The sequence below is a fragment of the Aspergillus lucknowensis genome, assembly GCF_044049455.1.
Source record: "Aspergillus lucknowensis strain CBS 449.75 chromosome Unknown BJX67scaffold_16, whole genome shotgun sequence".
NCBI classification, from domain to species: domain Eukaryota; kingdom Fungi; phylum Ascomycota; class Eurotiomycetes; order Eurotiales; family Aspergillaceae; genus Aspergillus; species Aspergillus lucknowensis.
In genome coordinates this window covers 349,307-374,385 of record NW_027263560.1, presented here as the reverse complement: position 1 = coordinate 374,385, position 25,079 = coordinate 349,307, and the positions used below count along the sequence as shown (strand labels likewise).

The 25,079-nt window shown below is 52.5% G+C and overlaps 11 protein-coding genes across 11 annotated transcripts; 6 read left to right on the top strand and 5 right to left on the bottom strand.

Annotated features, from left to right (window-relative positions):
* The first annotated feature begins 125 nt into the window (after nt 1-125).
* Nucleotides 126-2,375, top strand: BJX67DRAFT_351877 (DUF5102 domain-containing protein). The gene is made up of 4 exons (XM_071028950.1): nt 126-306; nt 378-962; nt 1,031-1,254; nt 1,309-2,375. Exons 1-4 carry the CDS (start codon nt 219-221, stop codon nt 2,023-2,025), a joined length of 1,614 nt encoding a protein of 537 aa, XP_070886976.1. The 5' UTR covers nt 126-218; the 3' UTR covers nt 2,026-2,375.
* A 6-nt stretch (nt 2,376-2,381) lies between these two features.
* BJX67DRAFT_351875 (MIZ zinc finger domain protein) lies at nt 2,382-6,672 on the bottom strand. The gene has a single exon (XM_071028949.1). It carries the CDS (start codon nt 6,232-6,234, stop codon nt 2,800-2,802), a length of 3,435 nt encoding a protein of 1,144 aa, XP_070886975.1. The 5' UTR covers nt 6,235-6,672; the 3' UTR covers nt 2,382-2,799.
* BJX67DRAFT_351874 (uncharacterized protein) lies at nt 6,653-7,229 on the top strand. Its single transcript, XM_071028948.1, has one exon. It carries the CDS (start codon nt 6,871-6,873, stop codon nt 7,114-7,116), a length of 246 nt encoding a protein of 81 aa, XP_070886974.1. The 5' UTR covers nt 6,653-6,870; the 3' UTR covers nt 7,117-7,229.
* BJX67DRAFT_351873 (putative polarized growth protein (Boi2)) lies at nt 6,653-10,825 on the top strand. The gene is made up of 3 exons (XM_071028947.1): nt 6,653-7,361; nt 7,483-7,626; nt 7,703-10,825. The coding sequence occupies exons 1-3, from the start codon at nt 7,304-7,306 to the stop codon at nt 10,489-10,491; spliced, it is 2,991 nt and encodes a 996-aa protein (XP_070886973.1). The 5' UTR covers nt 6,653-7,303; the 3' UTR covers nt 10,492-10,825.
* Nucleotides 10,826-10,850: 25 nt separating this feature from the next.
* On the top strand, nt 10,851-12,936 carry BJX67DRAFT_73221 (uncharacterized protein). The gene has a single exon (XM_071035362.1). It carries the CDS (start codon nt 11,063-11,065, stop codon nt 12,806-12,808), a length of 1,746 nt encoding a protein of 581 aa, XP_070886972.1. The 5' UTR covers nt 10,851-11,062; the 3' UTR covers nt 12,809-12,936.
* Nucleotide 12,937: 1 nt separating this feature from the next.
* Nucleotides 12,938-14,420, bottom strand: BJX67DRAFT_73161 (60S ribosomal protein uL14). Its single transcript, XM_071035360.1, has 5 exons — nt 14,105-14,420; nt 13,777-13,824; nt 13,376-13,622; nt 13,218-13,295; nt 12,938-13,163 (listed from the first exon to the last, which is right to left on the bottom strand). The coding sequence occupies exons 1-5, from the start codon at nt 14,119-14,121 to the stop codon at nt 13,131-13,133; spliced, it is 423 nt and encodes a 140-aa protein (XP_070886971.1). The 5' UTR covers nt 14,122-14,420; the 3' UTR covers nt 12,938-13,130.
* Nucleotides 14,421-14,439: 19 nt separating this feature from the next.
* rpdA (histone deacetylase RPD3) lies at nt 14,440-17,092 on the bottom strand. Its single transcript, XM_071028946.1, has 4 exons — nt 16,655-17,092; nt 16,294-16,594; nt 15,698-16,239; nt 14,440-15,650 (listed from the first exon to the last, which is right to left on the bottom strand). The coding sequence occupies exons 1-4, from the start codon at nt 16,847-16,849 to the stop codon at nt 14,631-14,633; spliced, it is 2,058 nt and encodes a 685-aa protein (XP_070886970.1). The 5' UTR covers nt 16,850-17,092; the 3' UTR covers nt 14,440-14,630.
* A 319-nt stretch (nt 17,093-17,411) lies between these two features.
* BJX67DRAFT_380544 (proteasome regulatory particle lid subunit RPN11) lies at nt 17,412-18,655 on the top strand (the record flags this gene model as incomplete). The annotated part of the gene is made up of 4 exons (XM_071032805.1): nt 17,412-17,519; nt 17,603-17,856; nt 17,918-18,453; nt 18,510-18,655. 4 exons carry the CDS (start codon nt 17,412-17,414, stop codon nt 18,653-18,655), a joined length of 1,044 nt encoding a protein of 347 aa, XP_070886969.1.
* A 99-nt stretch (nt 18,656-18,754) lies between these two features.
* BJX67DRAFT_73132 (uncharacterized protein) lies at nt 18,755-20,115 on the bottom strand. Its single transcript, XM_071035359.1, has one exon. The coding sequence runs from the start codon at nt 19,765-19,767 to the stop codon at nt 18,853-18,855; it is 915 nt and encodes a 304-aa protein (XP_070886968.1). The 5' UTR covers nt 19,768-20,115; the 3' UTR covers nt 18,755-18,852.
* Nucleotides 20,116-20,246: 131 nt separating this feature from the next.
* On the top strand, nt 20,247-22,417 carry BJX67DRAFT_351861 (protein translocase subunit TIM50). The gene is made up of 3 exons (XM_071028945.1): nt 20,247-20,694; nt 20,769-21,500; nt 21,557-22,417. The coding sequence occupies exons 1-3, from the start codon at nt 20,419-20,421 to the stop codon at nt 22,142-22,144; spliced, it is 1,596 nt and encodes a 531-aa protein (XP_070886967.1). The 5' UTR covers nt 20,247-20,418; the 3' UTR covers nt 22,145-22,417.
* A 15-nt stretch (nt 22,418-22,432) lies between these two features.
* On the bottom strand, nt 22,433-25,074 carry BJX67DRAFT_73073 (putative C6 transcription factor). The gene is made up of 5 exons (XM_071035356.1): nt 24,265-25,074; nt 23,770-24,207; nt 23,330-23,711; nt 23,125-23,260; nt 22,433-23,055 (listed from the first exon to the last, which is right to left on the bottom strand). The coding sequence occupies exons 1-5, from the start codon at nt 24,966-24,968 to the stop codon at nt 22,604-22,606; spliced, it is 2,112 nt and encodes a 703-aa protein (XP_070886966.1). The 5' UTR covers nt 24,969-25,074; the 3' UTR covers nt 22,433-22,603.
* Between the last annotated feature and the right edge of the window lie 5 nt (nt 25,075-25,079).

Genomic DNA, 25,079 nt, shown 5'->3' with positions numbered 1-25,079 from the left:
TCTTCTTCGCGTTTAATAATGCAGAAACCTCAGGCGGCACATCTACGTCGCAGCCTCAGGCACTCAGGCCCCGTGGCCGAACTTCCAGACGGTCTGGAATCCTCAGCACCTTGCCTCGCTTCTGTAGTATGCGCCATTTTACCTTCGTCCCAGAGAGCAAAGGTACCATTACGACGCCTACATGAGTTTATTCCAAGTATAGAGCCAGATTCTTTCTGATGTCGGACCGACCCCCTCCGTCGAGCTCGCACTTGCAGCCCCCAAGAAAGAGCGTCGAGCTCGAGGACCCTGGTGCCCCCGATTACAGTATGGCGATCAAGCACCCACGCCTTTTGGATCTGATTAGTAGCCTAGTTACTAACCCCTGAACCTCCCAGCCTCGAATAGCGATGAGGAGCATTTCTCAGATGCAAGCGAAGGCAACTCACGTTCTCGTTCTCGGTCAACATCTCGTGCCTCTGTTGTACCCCGGACGCGGGTGGAGAAAATAGACGACATTCCGTCACATGGTGAAGTCCCAGGAACAAGTGCCTACGAAAAGAGAGAGCTGGATGCTGTTCCCGATGAGGTCGAGGTGATCTCACGCAGCAGGAGTCCCTCCGCTGCGGGGCAACGCCGCCGGTCCTTAACTCCAGGGGGTACGGCTGTACCCCGGACTGTGGTAGAGAAGGTTGACCCAGGTCAACCAAGCTATGGCGATGTTCCTGGGACAGAAGCATACGAGAAACGCACAGCCGATGCTGTCCCAGATGTGGTTACGAGGATCCCCGACTTCACGAGCCGATCGGCGTCTCCTACAAAGTCCTGTGAGAACAATACGGCCAACATCCCTGTACCGGAAACGCTGCTTTCGGAAATAGTTTCTTCGCCAGATGAAGGAGCACCACGTTCGGGTCCCCACGCTCACCGCAGACACCCAAGTGATGCCCTACCTGATACAACAGAGACCATCTCAACTTCCGGTAAGCAATTTTGGCTCTTTTCTCTCCCTCGTCGGGCACAAAAACTCAGGGACGATTGACCAATTCAGATCTGGATAGCCCCACGCATACGACTCACACTCGACGAAGGTCAACATTAACAGGAGAGGACCCGACTCTAGTCACAGGCGGCGATGACTTTGATGATTTTGAAGAGGTTCAAGACGACGATTTTGGAGATTTTGACGACGGATTCCAAGAGCCAGATGCGGATCTTGCTGAATCTGAAACCGCGCGAATACAAGCCTCCCAGCCTCCCGTGCCGCCCTCCATCGTAAGAATCCTTTTCGAGCTTGTGCTTAGACATGCTAACATGTTGTGTTTGCAGCCTCCACTAGTAGAGTTCGGCACTATTCAAAACTTCCCAGACCTACTCAACACTCTAGATGAATCTCTTGACCGACTCTTTCCTGTATCTAAAGACGCACTTTCAAACCAAACCGAGCTCGAACCCATCCCAAATTCCTCCGCCATCTTCAGTACTGAACGTTCTCTCTCATTATGGTCTCAGCTCGTCGCTCCACCCCCGCTCCAGCCTCAGAACTGGGTCAAATCCAGGATTCGCCGCCTCTTCCTCGTCTCCCTTGGAGTCCCTGTTGATCTAGACGAAATTCTCCCCGCCTCCAAACAAAAGAAACTCGTACTCCCGTCGATTAACATCGGCGGCCCCAACTTGTCCGCCCCGGCGTCGCTGTCACGGTCTCAGAGCCTCTCCAGAAAGGGCTCTCAAAGCGGGCCGAGTAGCCCCCGCACATCTAGCACCACGACCCGACATCGTGCATCCCGACGGCGCGAGCCCTCGCCACCGCCCGACCTCGATCTCTCGTCTGTGCGGCGACTGTGCGCAACCACTAACGCCGCCCTAGATGGGCTCACGGACTCCGAACTCGAATCTCACATCAAGGAGCTAGAACGTCTCACGCTTCGTGCTTCAGCCGTCCTCGAATTCTGGCTTAAGCGCCGCGACGGCCTCCTCAGCGAAAAGGAGGCATTCGAGGGCGTGATAGAAAATCTAGTTAATCACGCTCGCCGAGTAAGGAAATGATGAAAACGAAGCACGCAACAGAAGCAACGATATACATTTATTATCTTTAATTTCTTTCGAATTCTTAGCCATAGATAAGCCTTTTCTGAGGAGTCTATTGTCCCTCCAAAAATCGGGTAGATTCACGTATATCAAGGCTCTGACTGTGTACATATTACTCCTGCAATTATTTTTAACCTATATCTTTCCCTGACTATCTCTGGCCTTATCCATTGCAGTGGATCGCCTTAACAAAAGTCTCTTTCGCGCTCTTGGGTAGGCCTACCCCTGGCACTTTATTATGTCTGGGTGTCTACCACACCGAGAGGTCATCAACAAGTGAATATATAGTCACTAAAATGTGAAATGCTTAATTATCATAAGAGGAACGAACAACATATCTATTGTGGGTCCGTTATATCAACGTATTAACCCATTCGAAAATCCAGATGCAGCGTCAGGAACCGTACTCCGTACATGAGAATGGGGATTGCGATAAGAAGGGCTCCGATGCGAGGTTTGTGAAGGAAGAAATGGCCATTTAACAAGACCCAATTGAGCCAGACCGCCTGCTTAGTCTCTAACCCGGAAGTTATGTATTGTTGGAAATGGGAGGAGAGAAACGTAGATGCGATGCGAAAGACAATCGAAGGAATCGAGGGGGTATCTCGTGCAACGAACAAAGCGCCGATAATTGTGCAAGTGCAAGTGAAGCTGACGAGAAAAATTCATGAGAAGGGAAAGAAGAGATGAATGAACAGCTAAATGTAACATGGATAAACCCCGGCTTGACGTTTAGTCCAGGATAATGACTCCTGGGGACCGCGACACAACCCCAGTCGGTAAGGATGCTGAGCGGTTGATCTTTGGCCTTGGAAAAAGAGGTTGTATCCCGTCATCTAGTGCGGTCGATTTCCGTTTTGGTGCCGTGCGAGATGGCACAGATACTCCCTGTTGGGAAGAAGAATCTTCGTCGGTCTTTACGTCCCATGTTCCGTCTGCCCTAATTTGCAAGGAGCGAGCCCCCTCACAACGGTTCGTTCGCTCCAACGCTGCGCGAATCTCGAGAAGAAACCCGTCCACTACAAGACTTTGAGGCCTTGCGTCCTGCCGGCAGATGGGACATCTCCAGTCCGCTTCAACTGCGGAGCAGTCTCCGTTTTTGAGAGCGCGAGTCTGGAGAAATGTTTCGTGGTCAAAGCACTCTGGGTGTTCACAGTGACGGCCACGCACGGGGATCATGAAGAGGCGTGCGGTGAAAGGATCGACGAGGGTTACCTTGAGATCGTCACTCACGATCCTCAGCTCGTCGTCGTCATCGCTCGAGGTACGAGTAAGCCTCCCGCAGATTTGCCTTCGCGACTCGGCAGCCGGCAGCAACTTAGCGAGGGCTTTCGCTTCAGAGAAGGAATGGAATGTGAGCACTTCTACGGCCATGGCGTAGTTGACGAGGCCACTTTGTTCGGCCGAGTTACGGATGAAGTGAATCGCGATCTGGTTTGCGCCTTCCCGGAGGGCCGTCGTGATGTCAAGAGGAAGATCTCGGCCGTTATGGATTTTGCGGCGCGCGTGGAACTCTTCGCCATTGACGAACATGTATATTGCGCAAGGCCACACGGTTTCAGCACTAGACCAAGAATGTTCTTTCACCTCTGTGGCTGACGGCGGCACCTTGATGCATCTGAGACGATAGGTTTGGTTACCTTCCATCAAGGTCCGGAGCTTGCGTTGACCTTTTCCTTGACTCTGAAGAACAGGAAAGCGGTTTAGATCGGCCTGAGACAATGAAAACTCCCATTTAAAGATACATGTACTCGGACCAAAAGCTGTTGGTTTTACGGCGAAGGAGGTCAGATTGGGGAACAGCTCTGTTTCCTTCCCTCCCGCGGGATTGAGGGATACGGGTCGGTTGACCGGATCGCGAAGGTAAGCCTGGTGAATCGCGAGCCGCCTAGGATCTGGCCGTGTATTCATAACAGGAGGTTCATTCGGTGGTGGGAGGAATGGTCGGACGCTGGGGGGCTGTCGTTGTGGCAGGGGAGCATACCGGGGATTGGAAGGCAGTATCGCATGTGCTGGCACTGGCGCTGGATAGGGTTGCTGTGGAACGGCTCTCGGGTGAAGATGAGATAGTTGCTGAATCGAGTATCCCTGAGGCAATTCACGCCGTGCTACGTATTGTGCAGGTGGAATCGGTATCAACGGTGAAAAAGGTATAGCAGGGGTATGTGGCGGGGGTACCTGGGCCCCAACACCACGTTGCTGAAGGGGCGGTTGGCTAGAACTCGGCTGGCAAGAAGGCCCGCGTGACGCCGCGACAGGAGGACTTCTAACCGAGGCCGGTGCCATGCTGTCTGCAATATTGAATTGAGGAGTTGATTGCACATGAGCAGGCAGATGGTTCTGAATGTCCGGACCGGTTGCTGGAGACCGTATAGAGCTTGATACGGCCTGGCTCGGAGCTGGTGGTCTGGGCGTGGGAACGGCATGCGAGAGATGCGTAGCGACTAAGCCGCTAGGCTCGGGTTGCCCTGGAGCGGGGTCTGTCATTGCAGCGGTTATTGAACGATATGTCGAGATGATTTGTTCGTTCTCCCGCTGGCGTTCGTGCTCAGGTATTTGTTCCACATTACGACGCTTAAAGTTCTCAACGTCACGAATAAAAACTTCTTGCAGCTTTCCTTCATGCCTGGCACCAGGAGATCGCCGGCATAAGCACAGAAAAATGTTGAACAGCAACACAGGTGACTTGATGTCTAGTTCTCTCACGAGATCATCCACAAGAGGAGGATGGCCGCGGGACCGCACGTGGCGTTCAAAAGCGACCCAGCGATCCACGAAGATCGTTAAGAGATGGCGCACCTGATTGAGAGCGTTCAGGTACGCGGGGACTCGGAGCATCTCTGGAAGAGGGTAGGGGAATTGGACAGACCATTGAAGGAAGCCGTCCGAGACCCTAGCATTGTCCACCAGCAGATGCCTAACGGTATCCAAACCTCTAACATGTTTTGGGGTGATCCCAGGTAGGTTTTTGAAGTCCTGTTCGTTGAAGCTGCTCAGGCAGTAAACCTGGTGGAGAACTAGAAACATTAGATCTTGCTCCGAACAAGCCAGGTGGAGGAGCTGAATGCGGGGTGATTCCACGGCCTCAAAGACTTTATTGACCCGAGACTGGTGAGGGTCTCGCATTATTGCACCTAAGACGGCCTTCGCACGCGCGAAGAATCCATGATTAATATCAGTGGGGCACATCCGAGTGTAGGCTGGGGAGGCCGCATTCTGCTGTTGCTGTGATGGTTGGCGAGGAGTAACGGCAGGAGTGGGAGCAGGAGGATTGAAACGGGCTGTGAGGGCGTCTTTTTGACCTGGTAGCGGGGTCAGATTGCCTCCTCCAGGCTGGTTGTTTGGCGAAACGGAAGGGCGTCCCGGAGAAGGAGCATCCTGCGGCGGACGATGGACAGGAGGAGCCTGCTGAATGGGAGGCGATGGGAAGGCAGCAGCGGAGGGACTGGTCGTGGTAGGTTCGTTCCTCCCAATGGCTATTGACGGACTTTTATGTGATCTGGGTGGAATGGTGGGATCGGGTGAGGGAAGTGACGAAGCTGACTGTGCTTGTAACTGGGATTGCTGCAATTGCTGCTTATGTTGTTGCTGTTGTCGAGAGTCGACAGGTCGGGGGTATTGTTCTGCTCTAACAGGAGGAGGAAGAGGGTGAGACGCCGGGGAGTGGGTTAACGGGGGAGTTGTACTGGTGGTGGGCTGCATCTGGGGGCCGGCGGGGGGAGCATGATGGACAGTCGCGGCGGCAGACGACGCGACGGGGGCTGTGGAGGACGCGGAGAGACTGTTATGAGCGCCGAGCGAAGCGGGATGACTCTGCTGGGGATGTGAGGAAAAACTGCGCATGCCGGAGGGACGCGTCGTTGCAGGGGATGAGGTCGACGAGGTCGCAGTCACGGGCGGCGCTGGACGTGAAGGAGGGAGAGGAGGGCCAGAGGCAGCTGCTGACGAAAGCGACGCAGGCGTGGAGGTGGCTGGAGAGCGACGCGAGGGATGATTATTGCTGCTCTTACTGGCGCGACGCTGATGATTATTTCCGGTCGCCATCCACGACTTCCGAGCGCCGCCCAGAAAAATGTTGGCGGTGGAGTTGGACCTGTTGAGTCCTAAGGCACCGCCAGCCGAAGGATTCCTGGGGAGATCAGGCGGGCGATTTTGATTCGGTGTCATCCTGGCATGGTGAAGAGGGCGGAGGGTTTTAAATAGATGCCAGAGTTTGCTGCTTGACTCCTTTGATGATATTGTTTGCTAGCAATGGAGGAGGTGGAAGTGGTGAACTTCCTTTTTGGGAACAGGGTGAAGAAGCAGAAAAAGAAACAAAGAGTTAGGAGCTTTGCAGAAAAAGGGAGGAAGAGAGAGTATTGTGAGGAGAAGGGCTTTTATAAATCTATCCCGCCATTCTCACAATACTGGATTTACCGGAACATTCACCATTCAGAGTCCTATCCAGTCCATAGAAGAGAGGAGTGAATTTGATATTCAACTGCGATGGTCCCTGCCAAGAAAGCAGCCTGAGGCAGTTCCTAGTCGAGACTGCCGCATTCGACCGTGTGCTGGCATGCGATGGCCCAGGCTCCGTTTTCAAGATGGCACACTGGGCAATTCACGGACATAAGCACGACCAAGTCGTAATATTGGCAATGATGAGATAGTTCCTCGGCAGAGCTATCAATAGCGAAGCTTCTCTTTTGTTAGGTATTAGCTGAGGTACAAGTACCGGTCGAGGTATGCTGGCTCCAATCACAGATCCAATACAACAAGTCGACACTTCAGCCCTCGAGTCCTCTTCAAGGTTTAATTCTCTTCATGAATTGGCTTTCGGACTCACTCATTTTCATCATCCCGATTCTCTTTCAGAGCTCAAGTTGCCACTGCCTGTTCTTTCCTGTCCATTGGAAATCCGGTCCGCTGTCAACCACTCCGACAAGGCCCTCATCCCAGGTTCATCTCTTTCCCCCACCATCCGCCTCACCCTCTCTCTTCGCGACACTCGTTATTTCGTATCTTTTATCATCATCGCCGAGTTATTCGAGAGCTTCGGCATTTGCTTGAAGCTTCTCCATTGTGAGGGGGCTAGTGACGCCCGATGTGCTGATCCGCCTCTTGAATTAATCAATCTTATATTGCAGCAACTGCCAGACTAAACACGGAGAAATCCCACCACGTCTCCCTTTCTTCCCCCTTGTCCTCGCTCCCCCTCTGCAGTTGTACCGCCTGGGATCTCCTCGGGTCGAGCATCATGGCTCTTGCATCCCCGCCTCATGCGTATCGCCCAGGAGATCATCTCCTCGTCGTTCGTAAGTTCCTCTTCCCGGTCGCAAAAGCGCCCATCCCACCCCACTCCTTCACGGCCCGCGCCGGCCTCTCCCCTCTGCTTTTGTTTCACTTTGTGACTGACACTTGCAAATTAATTTATAGACGACTTCGCAGCGCGCGGGGACGATGAGCTTACCTTGCGACGGGGCGAGAAAATTGAGCTGGTTGAATTGGATGATGGCTTTGGTGATGGATGGTATCTCGGGAAAGACGTGAAGACTGGAGTCACTGGCCTTTTCCCAGGAGGTGTGTCGCTTTTCTCGATATCTTATAGTATGCCCGATCGCTGTCGCTGGCTAACATGGATTTGTGCACTCTCTAGTCTACACCACAAGGGCTCCTATTGTCCCTGACCGACCTCGGACCAATGACCTTGAACCAGATGCGATCAAGACGGACGGAGCTGGAGAACCAACAGCCGATGGAGAGTACATCCCGCCTGACACGCGTGAGCCTGTTTCATCACCCAAGAGCGACGATTCTACGCCCCATGCGTCTCGACACGCGAGCTTGACGGACCTTCGGGGCGTTCATGGACCTAACGATACTGGCCCATCTTCACTTCCGCCGAAGCAGCAACAGCAACGACAACAACACCAAGCCAGCTCCTCCCCCTTGTCTAGTACCAATATGGTGGTCGATATCCAACGTTCCATCCACCAAACCCTCGATCCCCACATGAATGGCCAAGATAGCCCAGTCATGAACGAGACGTTGAGCGTGATTGACGAGCATATCACCGACCTTAGTACGCCGCGCCACAGTGTGAAACCTTCCGCGGATCAAAAAACGATCAATGACTCCGCGAGCGAATACAGTAGCCACTTGGATCACCGCATGTCTTACATCAATGGTCATGAGACCGACGAGGAGGAGGGAAATCAGCCCTCTGAGGAGCAAGTTCGGAGGTGGGGTGTTGAAGAGACCGTCAAGTATTTGCGTGGGCTCGGCCTGGAGGAAAAGCACTGCAATATCTTTGAGGAGCAGGAGATTACGGGAGACGTTCTTTTGGACATGAACCAGGATTTTATCATGATGAAGGAATTCGACTTTGGGGTCATGGGACGGCGTTTGAAGACGTGGCATAAAATCAAAGCATTTCAGGAGGAGATTAAAGGGTACAAAGAGCAACAGTCATCCACCGCCCGCGGTTCGACTGCTGGATTTTCTACGATGTCTGAAGAGCGCTCTATGAGTCGGGCTGGACAGACGGGGCCGTTGCGCCCACGGCTTCCAAATTACAGAGGATCGTTTGGCGGTGCCACGCAGCACCCACGACTGGTTAGCAGCAGTATGCAAAGTGACACCAGCTCACCCATCACTCCACAGACACCCTCCGTCCCTTTTATGGATCATTCCCGCCGACCATCCGCTGCGTCGATCCGCGAGATGAATCATCAGAGGCGCCACTCGTCTTTGGACGCGACGAGCCGATATTCGACCGCTGGAGAGGCCTCTCCGCACATTGGAGCAAACCACGGGAAGAAGTCATCTTTCGATCGTGGTTGGACTATGTCCCTCGGAGCACAGCGGGCACCTCCTCGCCCAGGCACAGCTTTAGGTGCCTCCAGTTCTACTGCGCAGCACAGTAACGGAGTGGACTCTGCCATGACCGACGACTTGGATCGCGGATACTTCTCAGGACCAGAAGTGGACACGCGAACACAGCGGCGAGTTCTTCAGAAACGAGCTTCGGTGACCGGTAGCGCTCACTCCCTGGTATCAAATCTTACTGATGAGCAGCTCCGAGCGAACCAAAGGCATTCGCGGATAAGTAGTATCGACTCAATGACGGATGCAACACCCCCAAATGTTTTGAATGTGGGAACTACGTACCCAATGCCTTCCCCCAAAGGTAGATTACGGAGCTTGAGTACCCGAATTTCCGCTCAGCAAGCCTCTCGCAATGCTGGACACAAGGGGTCGAGTGGGGGTTTTTTCTCTTCGTTCGCTCCCCGGGTCGGCAAGTCCGATCCGGACAGTGCGCGGCCAACACCACCGTTGCAGCAGATCAAAAACGCGGCGCCAAAGTTTCGACGAGCCGTCGGATTCCGTGGAACGTCGGATACGGTCAGTAAGAGCGGAGACACATCCGCGACCCCGGCATCTCCAGCTTCCCCAATGTATGATGTCGACCCTGTCTCCGCTCGTACAGGCTCCACTACACCCTCAACATCGAAGAGCTCAGAGCGACATAGCACTGATGGCTCTGGTAAGGCCGCAGAAGGTGGCATATTGTTCCCGCGAGCCCGACCGTCTATCAAGTCCGGCATGAAGTCGAAGAAGGATACCAGTGCTTACACACGTGGCCTGGAGAAGAAGACACCCCAAGAACAGATGGAAGGATGCGATTTCTCTGGGTGGATGAAGAAGCGATCGTCAAACCTAATGACGACGTGGAAGCCTCGGCTTTTTGTCCTGCGCGGGCGTCGTCTCTCTTACTATTACTCGGAGAACGATACAGAGGAAAGGGGCTTGATCGATATCACCTCCCACCGGGTTCTCCGGGCAGACAACGACCCCATCGTTGCGCTGCATGCCACAATCACAGGCGCCACAGTTACCCCCACGTCACTGGGCGGCGCCACCACCGGCGAGAGTTCAATCTCAGAAAAGGGCTCAACATCCGAATCCACGCGTGGAGCGCGTTCAGACAAAGAAGGACCGTTCTTTTTCAGGCTGATACCGCCCAAGTCATCGCGCACGGTACAATTTACGAAGCCCGCAGTTCATTATTTTCAAGTAGATAGCGTGAAGGAAGGCCGGCTGTGGATGGCTGCGTTGATGAAGGCCACTATCGAACGGGACATCAGTCTCCCGATCGAGAGCACAAACAAGCAGAGGACTATCAGTCTCAAGGAAGCCCGATTGATGAACCAGAGACCACCAGCGTTGATGAATGAGGACCAGCTGCCGGCGGAGAACTCATCGACAGAACCTACCGCCGCAAAGGATGAGGAGGGTACAGGCCTAATGATCCGTGGTGTCAGCATCGATCAAGTCGAATCTCCTGTTGAGATCGATGGTCCCAAGCGTACCTCCAGCCCGCTGGGCGACATTGACACGGGCTCACCTTCCCTCCTTCCAAATTCGATTCCCAAATCCGGATGATATATGATCGAGACTTGCTGCTGCTTTCCCTTCTTCTTATGTTTCAGCTTCTCCTTTTATTACTTCGATTTCTTCCTTTTGGCTCCGTGGCTCTGGTCTCACCCCGTTGGCGTTAATGTGATATACCCCCCTGTTTCGGAAACGTGTTTTTCAACTTCTCGACCATCAGCGTCATCCTTATTTCATAATTTGATACGATTTTGCTAGGAGTGATTGGGGTTTTTGATGAGGATGCTCTCGGATGATTATTTGGAGAGTTGTCCCGAATACCGCCAGGAGAGTGTAAGACTGGGCTGGTGTAGGCTTCTGGTTATATAGTGTAGTAATACCGACTCCATAGCTATTCTTGTCTTTTGTACTCAGAATGATATGAGGCTTCATTGATATTCTTGATATTCTTCAATTGATCAGCGCTTCTCTCCCCACGCGCCGAGCCCCAACGGAATTGAAGCAGTCCAACATCCAAGCCTGTTCGCAGCGGCCTCTCACCTTTTCAGCCACCGAACATCGAATTCAAATAACATGAAAGGCTAATGTGACGAGAAGTCTTCTTTTTCCTGTGACCGTCTCGATGTCCCTCCGCTGTGTGCTCCCCCGCCTCCTCGTCGGTCTCTTTCCGTTTGCTCTCGCCAGCACGGTCTACCTCTACCTCTACCCGGTCTTTTCCGGCTGCGCATATCCTCTTCCCCAGCGCACTCCTGATGTCCCTCCTCGTACAAGCGCATTCCTAAGCACCCTCCGACAACACCTCGTGTCTCAGTACGCTCAGGAATCGGAGCCCGCGATCTTCCGCCTTCTCGTCCTCGCCGACCCGCAGCTCGAGGGCGACAGCTCACTCCCCCGCCCGGAAAATGAACTCGGGGCTAGGATTTGGAGGCATTGGACCGATACTCTCGTTGCGGCGAAGACGGCACCGTCCCCGCTACACGGCGACGTGCTGAAGACTTTGGGGGCGGCCCTGCGAGTCCTCGTATCGGAGGATCTTCCGCATGCTGTTGGGGCGGCGCGGAAACGCCTCGATCTCCTGGGGAATGATTACTATCTTGCTCATATCTACCGGACATTACACTGGTGGACGAGGCCTACGCATGTTACGGTCTTGGGCGATCTGCTTGGGAGTCAGTGGGTGACGGATGAAGAGTTTCAGCGACGCGGGGATCGATACTGGCATCGTGTGTTTCGTGGGGGGTCGCGGGTCAGCGATGAGATTACCCGGACGGGAGAGAAAGGATATTCTGCTGGAGCTGAGGAGGGGCAGGACTCCGAGCTCGAGGAGCTACATTCTTCTTCCTCCTGGGCACATCGGATCATCAATGTCGTGGGGAATCATGACATCGGGTATTCCGGTGATGCAAGCGAACGGCGCATAGAGCGATTCGAGCGCGTCTTTGGCCGCGCAAACTGGGATATCCGATTCCAACACCCTCCGGTCGCCAGTGGAGAGACGGGGAAGCCGGTCCTCACACCTTCGCTGCACCTAATCAACCTGAATAGCCTGACGTTGGACACGCCGCCTTACTCTCAGGACGTCCTCAGTCACAGCTATGCCTACCTCAACGATATCATCGCGCACCGGTCGTATCCTGTGGACGACCGGACGACGTTCACTCTCCTCCTTACTCACCTCCCACTCCATAAAGCCGAGGGCATCTGCTCGGACGCGCCATACTTCACGTTCTTCGATGCGGACGATGAGTCCGGAAAGCAGCGGTACCGCTCTGGCGGGCTGCGCGAACAGAATCATCTCAGTGAGCACGTCAGCACAAACGGCATTCTGCAGGGAATATTCGGCATGAGCGACGACGCAGACGGAACGGGGCATGGGCGCGGCCGTAACGGGCTCATTCTTACGGGCCACGACCATACGGGTTGCGATGTCCTCCATTATATGAACACACCTTCTCCTCTTCATAGTAATCCCGACGCCGAAACGCCGAGCCTGGGCAACGATACCCTTACAAATGAAGAAACCGCAACGCTTCCCCGCTGGACGTGGAATGCAAAGCGCTACAACTCCTCCGACCCACATACGTCTTCCTTGCCCTCCATTCGGGAGATCACACTCCGCTCCATGATGGGCGAGTATGGTGGAAATGCAGGCCTGCTCTCTCTCTGGTTCGACGTTGACACCGGGGAATGGAAGTACGCCATGGTGATGTGTCCGGCTGGAGTCCAGCATATCTGGTGGGCGGTGCATGTGGTTGATCTGATCACTCTGGTTGCTGCAGCCGTATATATTCTGTTGTGGTTGTGTGGGTCTCTGACACAGTCTCGTTCTCGGGTCCTGGCTGTTGGCGGTGATAAGAAGACAAGGTGATCCTATATCTCCAGATTGGATCTGCTTCGATTCATGTATCAAATATTTTTGTATATAGTTCAAGTATAAATTGCTGGAATTCCTCGATATGAGGCATTCGTATATATATCTACTAAAGTTACCAAGTAGAGCAACTGATTGACATAATCTTTGGCATCTGAGGTATCGTTTTCATTGCTTGTTCATACTTTACTTATACGGAGTAAAGTGGCCATGCCATGCACACCCAAAGGAAAGAGTTCAAGTTTCTTTTGATTTAAAAAAAAGACCCCGCTGGTATTTTGTTCTAATACAACCGTCCCAATTCCCTGTTGAAACCCGTTTACATGACGACACCGGAGTTGGAGGCGATACGCTGAAGGGCCGGGTTAGCACCAATTGGCAGACATCGAGGAGAGATAAAACCCACAGGCCAAAGCTCGGCAGCCTCCTTACCGACGGGACCGGTAATAGCAGAACCCTTCATTTCACCCTTGGCGTTGACAATCTAATAGAGTGCAACCATTGTCAGCCAAGCCGCCCATTTCATCCTATTCCGGAACGGCGGAAATCGAAAGACAAACGTACCACACCAGCGTTATCCTCGAAGTAGAGGTAGATGCCGTCGGGCCGGCGCCAGGGCTTGCTCTGACGAACAACAACGGCGGGCATGACCTTCTTACGGAGCTCGGGCTTTCCCTTCTTCACGGTGGCCATGACCATGTCACCGACACCGGCAGCGGGGAGACGGTTCAGACGCGCACCGATACCCTTGACGGAGATGATGTAGAGGTTACGCGCGCCGGAGTTGTCACAGCAGTTGAGGACGGCGCCGCTGTGAGACTCGTTAGTATTTCCTTTTCTTCCTTCCCTTCGGCGCCGGGATTATTCGTGGACATTGTGGGGGAGAGGGAGTCGGTAAATGCGGTTCGATATTCGAAGTTGGGCAGCTCCTCTGGGGATTCAATTGACGATTGGGCGAAACGTACCAGGGCAGACCGAGCGTCATCTTCAACTTATTGCCGGCAACTCCACGACTGTTGGAGAAGAAAGATCGGTTAGCGACTGCCTTTCAACGGTGCCTCCAATCTCAATTCTCGAATTCATATCAAATCCCCCTGGTTCACGGTTTCAACATGCGGAAAGAAACCACCATTCTTCCCATAACTCTTGTATCCAGTATTTCAGTCTCCTTCCATATCTCTTAAACGTTCCGGTGCTTTCTCCCCTTCCTTTCTTGAGGTCGAAGTCGAATCGAATCCGCATACCGCCGCAACCACAACCACAACCAGAACCCAAACAGAATCAGAAACTCACCCTCTTTTAGACGACATCTTGGCTATGTACTCGCGTTAGCGGTGTCGGGTAACGGGGATAGGCGACAAAAGGGAGGCGACGAAAAAGGTCGAGACGAAGTTCGAGGCTGGCTTTCCCTTTCCACTTGGGGTTTCTCAGTGCTTCTCGCTTAGTGCGGTCACGGTTTGCAAAATCATGGTGGTGCGACTTCATTGGCTGTGGGGATGGGGAGTGGTGAGCCCTAAGGCTTTGCTGTTTTGAGAATGCATCGGATGGTATTATTTGTCAGCGGGATAATACCGTTTCATAACCTCACCTTTGAGCACTTTGGACGGAAACACGACAGCACACTGAAGCATTATGAAAGCGATATATTGGGTACGTGAATTATCTCATCACCAGGCTAAGATTTAAAACAGCATAACAGAGCATCGAAGAACAAGAACCCTCCTAAAAAGCGATGCATTGAGTACCCCAGATAGTTTCCCAAACACCAGTCTGCCGGTTGCGCCAAGAATCGAGAACGCTGCTGTAACAACTGCTGCGATTATTCCTCATTCCTTGCGGCTTCTGGTTGAGGCTCTGAACTTGGCTCTTTGGGCTTGGATGTATCTTGCTCCGCTGTTACGGCTCGAGAGGCCTCCACCTGAGGTTCCTGGCGGATCTTATCCGTGGTCTCTGTCGTTACTGTCTCTGTAGCTTCAGACAGTTGTGTAGCCTGCTCTGGTGCCCCTCGATCCTCATCGTTGCGCTCAGATGGGGCCTTCACCTCGGCCGCCGACTCAGCCACGGAGTTATCTGGAGCTGGTGTCTTTTCGGCCGCCTTATCCCCCATTGGCTGGCTCGGTATCGGCGCTTTTTCTTGTTCGGGTTCTGGCGCAGCATTGTCGGCATCTTCCATGGTGGTGTCTTCGTCTGCCGATCCGGGAGAATCTGGGCGGGAAACCGGCACGGATGTAGGCGCCGATTCTTTCGCATCAATCGCCATCTCGGTGAATTCTTCAACAGGTCCGTTTTCACCCCTGGATGGTACCTCGGCGGCAGAAGACGTTCCTTGAGCCTCAGAGTCAGGCTCTGGTTCGGGCGCTTCGGCCATTTTTGCATCACCGCCGAGGTCCATCTCTTCGTCAGCGACGGATGACGCATCCTGCGGCGTGGCCATTCCACTTTCAACTCCGGAATCTGCAAGGTCTAGCCGATGGTTGATGTGGTCTCTTCGTTTCATGTAGGTTGGTTTGCGGCTAACGCCATTCGCAGCATTCTCATCTTCGTCTTCGCTATCGCTAAGTTCGCCAGCCTTTTCGATGTATTGGTCGAAACGTCGTTTTGTGAATCGCTTATCCTTGTTCTCATCCTCATCCAAATCATCTAGGATTGCCTCTGCTTCATCATCCATGCCATCCACGAGAGGATCGCGAGGAACATCGGTCATCTGCACGGAGGGCGCAAATGCTGTCCGCTTGAGATTCTCAACAACCTGTGTCCGAATCTTATCAAGGTACTCTCTTGTGTTGGCGTTGTCCATATTTGATGGGCGCACATCCAACTCATAGTCCGGCGCGAAGTACTGTGCGGCGTTAGCATATCGAGGACCAAAAAGGGGACGGCACTTACCTCGTAATAGTCGTTATATGGAAGGCCCGACCCCAGATTCTCCCCAACAAGTATACCTGTTTCAAATGCCCATGTTCGCGCAACGTTACGCATCGTGTAGCCACCCCCTCCGAGGATCAAAGTCGGTAGGTTGAAGCTTTTGACGTAGTTAACGCAGTTGGCGTGGCCACGCATGCTTAGGTTGAAGCATCCGAGGCGATCACCCGAGAGACTGTCGCCACCACATTGCAGAACAACAGCCTCTGGACGATACCACTCCATCACGCTCTTGATGACGGGTTCAAAAATACTCTTGTACGAGACGTCATCAATGCCGTCCCGGAGCGGGAAGTTGACAGCATAGTATTTACCCTGACCGACACCGATATCACGCAGCTCTCCTGTTCCAGGGAAATACTCGCCGTACTTATGAAACGAAACCGTCATGACGCGGTCCGTGGTGTAGAACGCCTCTTCAACACCGTCGCCATGATGAACGTCGATATCGATGTAGAGAACTCGCTGCTTGAAGCGAAGTAGCTCGAGAATACCAAGGACAATGTCTAGTAACACCTGTGAGCAGGCCATGGATGAATCAGGGATCGTGCAGTACTCACCATTAACATAGCAGAATCCGCTAGCTTCGCTTTTTTTTGCGTGGTGAAGGCCACCGGCCCAATTCACAGCGATATCGCATTTGTTGCGGTTGAGCCGCGCCGCGCCCTCCATGCTCCCACCAGCGCTAATGCCGCAGAACTCGAACAGACCATCAAAAACGGGACAGTCATCCCCGACATTGTATTTACTCTGTTCTTTCGCATATGTTTCCATATTATCAGGAGTCACTTTAGAGAGAAAGTCGATATACTCATCGGTGTGGAACTGGGTCATTTCGAATTTGGATGCGGGTTTCGCACGCTGCAAGTTTTAGTGGTTAGTAGCCTCCTTTCCTAGAGTAAGGAGTCAACGGCCACTTACGTAGATTTCCATTTTCTTGTAAAGGCTATAGTTCATCACCAAGCTGTGCGTCATCCTAATACGATGGGGCTTCATCGGGTGGCCCGAAACGTATGCATAGTTTCCCACGTCAGAGTCGTAGAAATACGCAACTCGTTTGCTGCGATCTCCGGCCCCATTTAGGTTGATGGGATCCAGAGGAGGCCCTGAAGCCATTTTGAAGGCTGGTTACAGGAAAGTGGCAGCCAATCCCAACTCAACGCGGACAGTAGTTGTACCTTGAAGTGCGGTGTTTCGTCGGGGGACGGGGATCGAGTGTAGGTAACAAGAAAAGCGGACAAAACGAAATGCTCCAAAATAAGGTCTGTCACAGATTTAGACGCAGATCCGTATGTCCGGATTGAAGATTCGTTAAAATAAATGAGCAATCTTTGCTCATCGGGACGAGCATGGGTCGAGCGGATGAGAATCTAGAAACGAAGCGAAAGGGAGGCCGAGCGAAAGGCGGCAAAGGACCGATGGAGCTGCCCTCACCGCCTTCGTCAGCCTGCGGCTCGCCTCATCTCGGCTTCTGAAGTAACGCCCCATTCCGTCCATTTCGCTTGTCTTAAACCCGCTCACCTTGCGAATCTGGCTCCTACACAATATTAAATAACTCTGTCCGCCCCAAGTCCTCTTTTGTCCGTCTCGCATCGACCTCTCCTCGCTGTTCGGAGCTTCCGTTGAGGAAGCGGCTCATTCATTTCCCGCGATCTCTCTCTAGACACCATCAACAACCATGGATAGGCTTTCCCGGATGATTCAGGCTATGCCCACTTCGGCCCCTGGTGGTGTGAGTTTTCTACTCCTTTTACTCTGCCCACTCTTCCTCGAGAGCCGTCGGGCGGTCCGTCCTCAGTTACTCAGAGACCATCCTATTAATGGGAAGTTGGATCTGTCATAACAATTGCTCATAATCCGATGTGTCAGGATACTCCAAACCTCCTTGATAACTGCGAAACTGTGCACATCTCCTCCCTTGCGCTGCTGAAGATGTTACGGCATGGTCGGGCAGGTGTACCCATGGAAGTCATGGGTCTGATGTTGGGTGAATTCGTGGATGATTATACAGTACGGGTGGTCGACGTGTTTGCGATGCCTCAGAGTGGTACTGGTGTCAGTGTCGAAGCTGTGGACCCTGTTTTTCAGACCAAGATGATGGACATGCTCCGGCAAACTGGACGGTAAGTTTGGACTAGGCCGTCTTCACCAAGCTCCAAGGCTGCTTACTTATGACCTTTATAGGCCGGAGCCCGTCGTCGGTTGGTACCACTCTCACCCGGGGTTTGGCTGCTGGCTTTCGTCTGTCGACATCAACACCCAGCAATCATTTGAGCAGCTTACTCCCCGTGCTGTCGCTGTTGTCGTCGATCCGATCCAGTCCGTTAAAGGCAAGGTTGTCATTGACGCCTTCCGTCTTATCCAGCCACAGACCGTCGTCATGGGTCAAGAACCCCGACAGACTACATCCAACCTCGGCCACCTAAATAAGCCCTCGATCCAGGCCCTCATCCATGGTTTAAACAGGCACTACTACAGCATTGCGATCAATTACCGTAAGACAGGGCTGGAGGAGAACATGCTAATGAACCTGCACAAGCATGTCTGGACCGAAGCATTGCAGATGAATGACTTCCACGATGAATGCCAGCACAATGTCGACCGCATGAAGCAGCTCGTTAGCCTGGCCGAAGGTTACGAAAAACGGGTGAAGGAGGAGACTGAGCTTACTAAGGAGCAGCTGAAGACAAGATATGTTGGGAAAGTCGACCCCAAGAAGCGTAAGTTTTCGACATTGAGTAGACTGACGACTCTTACTAACCACTACTCTATGCAGACATCGAAGATATGAGCCAACAGTTGATTGAAGACAACATTGTCGCTGTCTCGCGACAAATGATTGATAAAGAGGCGTCGGTGGCACGACAGAACGGCAAAGGGCCTGAAGATGGCACAGGCATGGATGTGGACGAAGAGCTATAGTTGAAAGGTGGAAGGACTACAAACTTACTAAGTCAGTGAATTGACATTTTTGAAAGTCATCATGGCATCGAGAGAATCGTATCATAAGTCTTTCGATGATCTTGAGGAGTCCCGCTGGAAAAAGATAATCCTGCATGTCTATCTATTAAAAACACTGATTCTGAACTTGAAATCGTGTTTGGGCGAGTGCAGTCCCTCTATATTACTTCCTCCACAAGAGAAGAGTTCTTTGGCGTAACTTTCGTAGCCTGAGGCTTCCGGGTTGCCAGTCCGTATACAGCTTTATCGGCAATCATATCTTCCTCATCATAATCAGTCCATCGTCGCTGCGGACCCCATACAATTTTTTTGCCCGCCGCCCTTGCCTCATGAAGCAGGCGCTTCATCAATGGTCCATGCTTCATGACAGACGGGTTCGCGTCAAACTCTACATGAATCAAATCTGGCAGCCTCTCGAGTATCTGCCGCAACAAACCGCCCGCAAAGTCGGTGTAGAAGTTCGTGGAAATGCGCCAGCCCTCAAATATGGGATGAGAAGGGTCAACTTCAACAAAGACCTTGAGCAAGCGGAGGCAGGTCAGGTCTTCCAACCCGAGGTGGCGATCTACTCTCCATGAGCGAGGTGGCGCTGTCCAGCTAGATCCGAGAATTAACTCAATTGTGCCGATGGACGGAAGGTACTTGCGCGGCACACCTCTTATCGTTGGCATGCGGGAAGAGTCTTGTAAGGGGAAGACGCGGAAGGCTTGCGTCGAGTAGAAGAAGTCAGTCGCCTCATCGTGCATCTGCCGTGAAGCGACGAACAGGGCGATGCGGTGGGAAAGAGGGGAGCGTGGTAGATTCTTCGATGAAGCCCCTACACTGCCGTTGGCATGCAGTGATCTGTTGCCACGCGGGGTGAACAGGGCAAACCTGTAGATGCGCAGACGAATCTCAGCCGGGAGATCAAAAAAGCGAAATGGCTCTCGTGGGCATGTGTCTTCTTCCTCCTCTTCCTCTTCGAGGGCATCACTAGCCTTGTCTTGTAAATCTCGACGCCTTGCCGGATCAGCTTCGGATGAAGAACCCTCAAGACGCACCCTCTTCAAAGGTTCTATGAGAGCGGCGGCCATTTTGTGGATTTCTAGAGATGTACGCACAACGATACGAAAGTGTAGGAGGGCCGTCAGAGAGGCGATTGTTGTGGTCTATACCATGCCATTATTGCATTCAGCTGAATCGGCAATTAATTAGACGATACGCTCAAGGGGCAATACGCATCAGGGACCACTTGAGGACAAGATGAGGATTATATCCCACCAACGGGGCTGCAGCTGCACAAAAGATCTTCGCTGCGGCTCTTGGGTGTGGGATAGAAGACGAGCTTCATTGGTCTCCCCAGCTAATACAACCCGGCATGCATGAAGAAAGAAGCTTGAAGGGTCAAATTTGCCGTCTGGGTGATTCAACTTTCAAATTGATGAGAAAAAGAGAAGAAAGGAAGAAATTGGCCCGCGGCGGGTCCTCTTTAAACAGCCGACAGCTGCGCAAATGGTCTGTTACAACCCGCCGTACCAGCCAGACCGATGATGAAACTTCTTTTTCGTTGGAAGATGCGATCTCGACCTTGAACGTTCGCCTCAGGTTTACTGCGAGACACGCTTGGATTTCAAATATCTACATAGAGTGACGACTGCCATTGGCTCGAAGCCAGAGCTCTCACTTTCTTGTGCGGAGCATGAGTGTGCGCTTTCTCTAATTTCTTCACAACCTCATATCACAGGATGCTTCGCCGTGCTGTCCTGCCTCTCACGAGGCCGAACGTCCTTGTCTCTTCGCCTCGTTTATCAGCCCTTCCAGTTTCTCACCCGCGATGGTATGCGAAGAAAACGAACCACAAGGCCCCCTATAAGCTCCCAGATTCCGTCAAATCCTCGAAGCCTGAGCAGTCTGCCAAGCCTTCTCAACGGGAACAGTATGCCCCGGAGCAGGCGGAGTTTGAGACGAAAGCAGACCCTGAAGTGAACACCGCAAACACTGCATCACACGCCTCTGAAGCTGTAAGTTAACCATCCGAAGGTCACAGCTGAATTCTAGGGGTCTCAGGTCCCCTGTTCTAACTTAAGTACTTCAGCCGGAATCTTTCCCGACACCGCCCGAGCAAGATGCACCGAAGACGCCACTCCCAGATCTTACACAGGGAATTCCTTCCACTCTCGCCGCGGAAATGGAAGCCCGCTCTAATAATCGCCCTTCGGGATCATTGAACCTTACGGAAGATCCTTCCCGCTTCGAGGAAGAATACAGCGACGATGGCCGTGGAGATATCCCGAAGAGCGGCTATGAATCGTCTCTCGACCGAAAACGCGCCCGCATGGCTAAGCTGATGTATGCTCTTTTCCTACTCGGAGGCGTCGGTGGCATGGCCTATCTGGGACGGAACTGGGATACAGTGGAGGAAGAGAAGGCGCACCCCGAGATCCCGTCTGGATGGGGCTTCGGACTTTGGTACAACCGTGTTAAGGCCCGCCTGGGCGATATTACAAGTTATTACAAGGACCCTGCATTCCCGAAGTTACTGCCCGATGAGGATCCTAACCTTCGCCAACCCTATACCTTGGTCCTGAGTCTGGAGGATTTACTTGTGCACAGTGAGTGGAGCCGTGAGCATGGATGGCGGGTTGCCAAACGGCCTGGAGTCGACTATTTCCTTCGCTATCTCAATCAGTACTACGAACTTGTTCTCTTCACCAGTGTTCCAAGCATGATGGCGGACCAGGTGCTTCGCAAGCTCGACCCTTATCGTATCATCCGCTGGCCTTTGTTCAGGGAGGCTACCCGGTACAAGGACGGAGAGTACATCAAGGTATGTATTGGTAGAAGATTGGTGCCCGGTAACTTCTTACTGACGTAGCTCATCAGGACCTCTCCTATCTGAACCGTGATTTGTCCAAGGTCATCATTATAGATACAAAGGAGGAGCATGCCCGCCTGCAACCAGAGAATGCCATCATACTTGATAAATGGAACGGCAACCCCAAGGACAAGACTCTGGTCGCACTTATCCCCTTCCTCGAGTACCTCGCTGGCATGGGTGTGGAAGATGTTCGCCCCATTCTCAAGTCTTTCGAGGGCCAGTCTATTCCCATCGAGTTCGCTAAGCGTGAGAAGGCTATGCGTGAGCGATTCGAGCAAGAGCTTGCCGAAGAGCAGAAGAAGCGACCTAGAAGAGGCGTGGGTAGCTTCGCCTCAGCCCTTGGACTGAAGTCCAACCGCACCTTAGATGGCGAACAGTCCCCCTCCGCCGGTCTACAGGAGGGCAAGATGCTCTGGGACCAGATCCGCGAGCGTGGCCAGAAGAACTACGAAATGATCGAGAAGGAGATCCGAGAAAACGGCGAGAAATGGCTGGCTGAGATGGCTGCCGAGGAAGAGAAGCTCCGACAGGAGCAGATGGAGAGCATGAAGGGCTCCTTCACCGGTTTCTTCGGCGGCCCAAAGAAGGAGTAAACCTTTAATCCCGCCTCTAAAGGAAGTTCATAACACGTACAGCAGGAAGAGTAGACCGTTTATATAACCCTTACTCTCCAGTTTCACCTTTAATTTTGAGCCCCGGCTTTTTTTGCTATTTGTCCCGGATTGGATTGTATTGAATAGCGGGGTTTTTTCTTTTTTGGCTGCAATGGTCCACTGAGCATCATAGGTGACTGTAAAATAGGATCGATCTGTTTCCAATGTTGTATAAATTGAATATTACTTTTAATAGAATGCGTTTCGACAACACGTCATGGTCTTGGACTAACTCCTAAATATATATTGAATAAGTAGTTGAGTATTGAACCTTATTGTTGAACGTACACATTTCGAACTGGGTATACATAAACGAATCATCCAGTCTAACCCACCCTAGATCCCGCTAAGGGTTTATTTACTTCCTCGAACCTCGTACAACCACTTTATCTAACAAAGTCAAGTCAAATTCACATCCTGAAAAACGGAAACGTCCCAGATCCCCGTCATATCGAAGGGAAACCCATCCATGGTCCCAAACGTCCCCGAAATCGACATCATGTCATCAACGATATCATTACTAGTCGTCTGTGTCTCGGGAAGGGGAATCGATAATGCAGCTGGGTTCACGAGTCGATTACTATCGGGCGGTCCCATTGCTCCATTACCCGGGGTGTTGTTTGAGTTGGTGGTGTTTCCGTTTCCGCCGGGGGGGAGTCGATTGAGGATGCGCTCGCAGTGGTCGAGACACATGTCGGCGACGTCCCAGTCATATTCCTCCCGGACACGGCGGAGGATTGTGCGGAATGATTCGACGTTGGCGAGGCAGGTGCTGGCGACTTCGGGGTCGGAGGTTTCGAGGGCGCAGCGGACCAGGAGGGTTGCTGTTGATGTTAGGTGGAAGGCGCTGTCTGGATTTGGTTAGTTTTCACCGTTGTTCCCACGAATCATGGGGAAAATGGATGGATGGATGGTCGTACAGGGTAGCCAGAATTCTTGGAAGTTTTCCTTGCGGAGAGACGAGATGAATTGGACAATTTCTTCGGCGCCCTTTCGACACTCTGTTTGGAAGTAACGACGGGCTTCGGGGAGGTCTGTTTCTGAGTTGTTCACGTCCTTTTATAAAAAGGTACATTCGGTTAGGGTGGACCAGAGACAAGAGCTTGCGCAGGGTTAGACTCATACATTTAACTCTACTCTTCCAACAAGTAGCTTCACGGCTAGGAAGGCTAGTTGTAAACTGCAGATGCCAGCTACTCGGTCTTGTGAGGTATCTAACGGGGACCTTAGCCAATCTGGCAGATTCTCTTCCCAGACGTCTAGATCCGTCCGGATTTGTCGGATTTTCTTCGTCGTTTCACGAGGGGAGCGATGCTGAAGGCCGTAGACTAGAGGAAGTAGCTCTCCCAAGATCTCGGTCAATCGACACAGCGCGATATGACAGTGCGCTGCTCTCACCCGCTGAGGAGAGCGCGAAGATGGAGGAATTAGAACTTCGAGTGTTGGAAGAGGTACATCGTACTGGTTCTTTGCAATTTGAGGTGGCACGCCATGTCCAAAGCTCCCCCTTGACGTGATTATATTAGCAGGTATATGAGACAAAAAGGAGGTTGCCTCAAACTCACCAGCGATCATGTATTACGACGGCCCACCAGAGACGAATGCGCTGATTCTGTTCTTGTCGAGACAGTTTCCAGCTGTTAGGATCTCGGTTCAAGCCAAGACAATGGGCGAGGGAAACCATCCGTCCAGTGCTGATGGCATTTCCCGTCATGGAAAATATAGGTCGTCCAGTCAAGTCAATGAGAGCTGCACTGATGGTTGACAGACCAGGGGCAGAAAATTCCTCGTGAAGAGCTGCTACGGTCAAGTTAACAGCGTATCTGACGTCCGGTTTTGGATGGCAAGCAAGCTTCGGCGTATGCTTCCAATAGACTAATGACATAGAGTAGACTTGGCACAGAAGAGACGCTGGGGGTTCGCTGGGCGAATCCGAAATGTAGGCTTCCCAAAAAGCCTCGCCGTCAAATATCGGGAACGCTGCATTAATCCGATCTAAGAACCTGGGGGCAGAGCGTCAGTTTGATGCACTGTAGTACTTCTCGTCCAGAACAGCATACAGTCTAACTAGGTCATCCTTGAAGGGTCCGAGTATTTGCTCCAGAATTTCCTTTTGGTTTTCTCCTGGTGGTATGCCAACGCGCATTCCCTGTCTCCGCCTAGAAACGGTTGTGTAGAGAATGGGCTTCCTTGGGTCGTTCGAGTAAACATTGTATGGATGGTTCTTCGGCTCCACAGACTTGCTATTGTTAGACCTATATGGAGGCATATACCTCTCAATCACGTTTGCATCGTCAGCCACTACTGGTCCAACAATGAAAACGGATTCATTCTGCGGGTCCTCCACTCCATGTCGTTTGCGCTCGCTTCCTCGACTAGGTACTGCTGAGTTGGATCGCTGAATCTCGGGTAGTACCTCAGGTCGACGTGGGGTCTGCAATGGAGAAGTGGAGTCTGAAGTGCGCTTGCGCTTCTGACCTGCGTGGAAGCTCTCCTCAGCGTGATCTGGATGCCAGCCTGTAAGCTCTGCCCCATGGGAATTCGGCAATTCACTGTTGTTCTCATCCTGATAATGGCAAACCGCTCCTTGAACTCGGCAGAGCAGGCACGATTGGCCTGGGATATCCACCGTACATCTTGATTTACGCTTCCGGCACAGATCGCAGGCCCTGACCTTGTGTGACCTGTATGGCCTTGCCCCCGCATTCAATGCCGGAGAGGGCATCTTTGGGGCGGAGCTAGGCTTCACAGCTGCCGGAGGCATAGTGTGCTCTCTCAACGCCAAGTAAATCCGTCGAACGCTGTGTGCATAGACCTTGGGGTCGCTCCAACTGACGAAGTTGCACGTGACGCCTCCGATTGCGGGGGTGCGTGC

Bases quoted from the DNA above. Each gene is read 5' to 3' on its own strand.
- BJX67DRAFT_73221 (XM_071035362.1), top strand. From the start codon at position 11,063: ATGTCCCTCCGCTGTGTGCTCCCCCGCCTCCTCGTCGGTCTCTTTCCG.
- BJX67DRAFT_73161 (XM_071035360.1), bottom strand. The intron at 13,623-13,776 runs GTACGTTTCGCC...CGAGTCTCACAG, and splicing joins ATGACGCTCGGTCTGCCCTG to CGGCGCCGTCCTCAACTGCT. The intron at 13,164-13,217 runs GTGGGTTTTATC...CCGGCCCTTCAG, and splicing joins AGGCTGCCGAGCTTTGGCCT to CGTATCGCCTCCAACTCCGG.
- BJX67DRAFT_351874 (XM_071028948.1), top strand. From the start codon at position 6,871: ATGAATTGGCTTTCGGACTCACTCATTTTCATCATCCCGATTCTCTTT.
- BJX67DRAFT_73132 (XM_071035359.1), bottom strand. From the start codon at position 19,767: ATGGCCGCCGCTCTCATAGAACCTTTGAAGAGGGTGCGTCTTGAGGGT.
- rpdA (XM_071028946.1), bottom strand. From the start codon at position 16,849: ATGGCTTCAGGGCCTCCTCTGGATCCCATCAACCTAAATGGGGCCGGA. The intron at 16,240-16,293 runs GTGAGTACTGCA...AGGTGTTACTAG, and splicing joins CGGATTCTGCTATGTTAATG to ACATTGTCCTTGGTATTCTC. The intron at 15,651-15,697 runs GTAAGTGCCGTC...AACGCCGCACAG, and splicing joins CATATAACGACTATTACGAG to TACTTCGCGCCGGACTATGA.
- BJX67DRAFT_73073 (XM_071035356.1), bottom strand. From the start codon at position 24,968: ATGCCTCCGGCAGCTGTGAAGCCTAGCTCCGCCCCAAAGATGCCCTCT. The intron at 23,261-23,329 runs GTATGAGTCTAA...TTTTTATAAAAG, and splicing joins TTGGAAGAGTAGAGTTAAAT to GACGTGAACAACTCAGAAAC. The intron at 23,056-23,124 runs GTACGACCATCC...AACCAAATCCAG, and splicing joins CCAAGAATTCTGGCTACCCT to ACAGCGCCTTCCACCTAACA.
- BJX67DRAFT_351873 (XM_071028947.1), top strand. From the start codon at position 7,304: ATGGCTCTTGCATCCCCGCCTCATGCGTATCGCCCAGGAGATCATCTC. The intron at 7,362-7,482 runs GTAAGTTCCTCT...ATTAATTTATAG, and splicing joins AGATCATCTCCTCGTCGTTC to ACGACTTCGCAGCGCGCGGG. The intron at 7,627-7,702 runs GTGTGTCGCTTT...TGCACTCTCTAG, and splicing joins CACTGGCCTTTTCCCAGGAG to TCTACACCACAAGGGCTCCT.
- BJX67DRAFT_351861 (XM_071028945.1), top strand. From the start codon at position 20,419: ATGCTTCGCCGTGCTGTCCTGCCTCTCACGAGGCCGAACGTCCTTGTC. The intron at 20,695-20,768 runs GTAAGTTAACCA...TAAGTACTTCAG, and splicing joins CATCACACGCCTCTGAAGCT to CCGGAATCTTTCCCGACACC. The intron at 21,501-21,556 runs GTATGTATTGGT...GTAGCTCATCAG, and splicing joins AGGACGGAGAGTACATCAAG to GACCTCTCCTATCTGAACCG.
- BJX67DRAFT_351877 (XM_071028950.1), top strand. From the start codon at position 219: ATGTCGGACCGACCCCCTCCGTCGAGCTCGCACTTGCAGCCCCCAAGA. The intron at 307-377 runs GTATGGCGATCA...TGAACCTCCCAG, and splicing joins CCCTGGTGCCCCCGATTACA to CCTCGAATAGCGATGAGGAG. The intron at 1,255-1,308 runs GTAAGAATCCTT...TTGTGTTTGCAG, and splicing joins CTCCCGTGCCGCCCTCCATC to CCTCCACTAGTAGAGTTCGG.
- BJX67DRAFT_351875 (XM_071028949.1), bottom strand. From the start codon at position 6,234: ATGACACCGAATCAAAATCGCCCGCCTGATCTCCCCAGGAATCCTTCG.